Source organism: Echinops telfairi, unplaced genomic scaffold (assembly GCF_000313985.2).
Source record: "Echinops telfairi isolate 266 unplaced genomic scaffold, ASM31398v2 ScPeMD7_7467;HRSCAF=8505_1, whole genome shotgun sequence".
Taxonomy (NCBI): domain Eukaryota; kingdom Metazoa; phylum Chordata; class Mammalia; order Afrosoricida; family Tenrecidae; genus Echinops; species Echinops telfairi.
The window spans coordinates 28,616,994-28,618,587 of NW_022111368.1; the positions used below are offsets into that span (position 1 = coordinate 28,616,994).

General features: G+C 57.7%; 1 protein-coding gene across 1 annotated transcript in view; it reads right to left on the bottom strand.

The window, feature by feature from the left end:
- The window catches only part of KCNIP3 (potassium voltage-gated channel interacting protein 3), a 99,526-nt gene that overhangs the window by 11,941 nt on the left and 85,991 nt on the right, over positions 1-1,594 (bottom strand). Inside the window, exons 3-4 of the mRNA XM_045283840.1 lie at positions 524-648; positions 42-111 (exon numbers count right to left, since the gene is read on the bottom strand). Coding sequence (XP_045139775.1) covers positions 42-111; positions 524-648 — 195 coding nt within the window. The remainder of the gene's footprint in view (positions 1-41; positions 112-523; positions 649-1,594) is intronic.

A 1,594-nucleotide genomic window follows, 5' to 3' on the forward strand; every position in this document is an offset into this window, starting at 1 on the left:
CCCCATGGGGGCTTCCCATGGAGACCGGGTCTGAGACTCACCTCCCTGAGGAAAGAACTGGGAGTAAATTAGTTTAAACGTGTCTTCGTCCACCAGGCCCGTGGGACACTCCTGCGGCAGGAAAACACCCCTCAGTGACCTGGGCTACCCCCACTCCACGCCCCAAAGTCCGGACTCCCAGGGCCTGGCCTCTCTGTCCTGTTGGGGGTGCCCACTGCCCGAGGCGCTACTGGGATCCCCTAAGCCTCCAGCGGCTGGGCTGGGGTGAGGGCAGAGTGCGAGGCAGGAAGGGGTGGCTGGACCTTCATTCTATACCCACCCCTGCAGACACTCCCTGGGCCCCCATCGGAGACTGGCCAAGGGGCCAGGGGTCTTCAGAAAACCAGTTTGGAGGCTTACCCAGCGCCCCTCACAAGCCAGCTCTCCCTCAAAAGGCCCCCCCAGGTATTTACCATGCCTGGGAGGTTTCTAAGGCCCAGGCTGGGGTCTGCAGGGCCCCTCCCGGAGGCAAGGGAGCACTCACATTCTTGAAGCCCCTATAGAGGGACTGTAGCTCCCTCTTGGTGAACTTGGTCTGTGCCTGCAGCTGGTCCAGCCCCTCCGGCTGGTGGCGCACTGTGGACAGCTCCAGCTCACTGTCGCTGCTGTCTGCAGGGGACACAGACCCAGGAGGTTGGGACAACTGCCCCTCACCTCCATCTTGCTCCAGTGTGGGTACCAGGGTTGAAGTGGTTGAAGCAGGGGAGGGGCCTTACTTTTGTGATGGCCCCACCTGGCCACACAGGGGCAGGGGCAGCGCTACTAAGCATTGTGCCGCCTGGCTGCTCTGTTTCCCTGCGCCTCGCCCAGAGAGGACCCTCCCACTGGCCCTAAGGCCCACAGGGGGTGGGGGTTACAGCTGATCTGGTCCTAGAGAGGAGGAGCCTGGCGAGACAGGAGATTGAAAATCAGCAGACAGGCATTGGTGAACCTCGATCTTAGAGAGCCAATTCCTCTGAGCAGCCCATCCTGATTTCTACCAAAGTGGGACGGGCACCCTTCTTGAACCATACCCAACCCAAACCCACTGCCAGCAAGTTGATTCTGATTCATAGTGATACCACATAGGGTTCCCAAGGCTTATGGGAGCAGACAGCCTCATCTTGCTCCCATGAAGGGGCTGGTAGGCTCAAACCACTAACCTTTAGATTAGCAGTCCGATGCTCAACCAACATTGCCATCAGGGCTTCACGATTGACCCATAAAAAACCTCAAAATGCATCCACAATCGAGTCAGTTCCACCTCACAACAACACTAAAAGACGGAGCAAAACCTGCCCCCGCCCCTGTGGGTTTCTGAGGCTGTAAATCTTTACAGGAGCAGACAGTCTCTCCCAGAGCAGCTCGTGGCTTCAAACTGCTGACTCTGTGGCTAGCAGCCCACTGCCTGGTCTTGGCACAAGGGAGTCCATTTTGAATCCGGTACCTTCTTGGTTCTCAGAACTCACCTCTCATGGGCCTCCCTCACATCGGCCTCCCCTCCCCTCGCTGAAAATCACCAGTTCTGAGAACCAGATATCCCCGAGAAAGAATGTTCTTTGAAGATATGTTTACT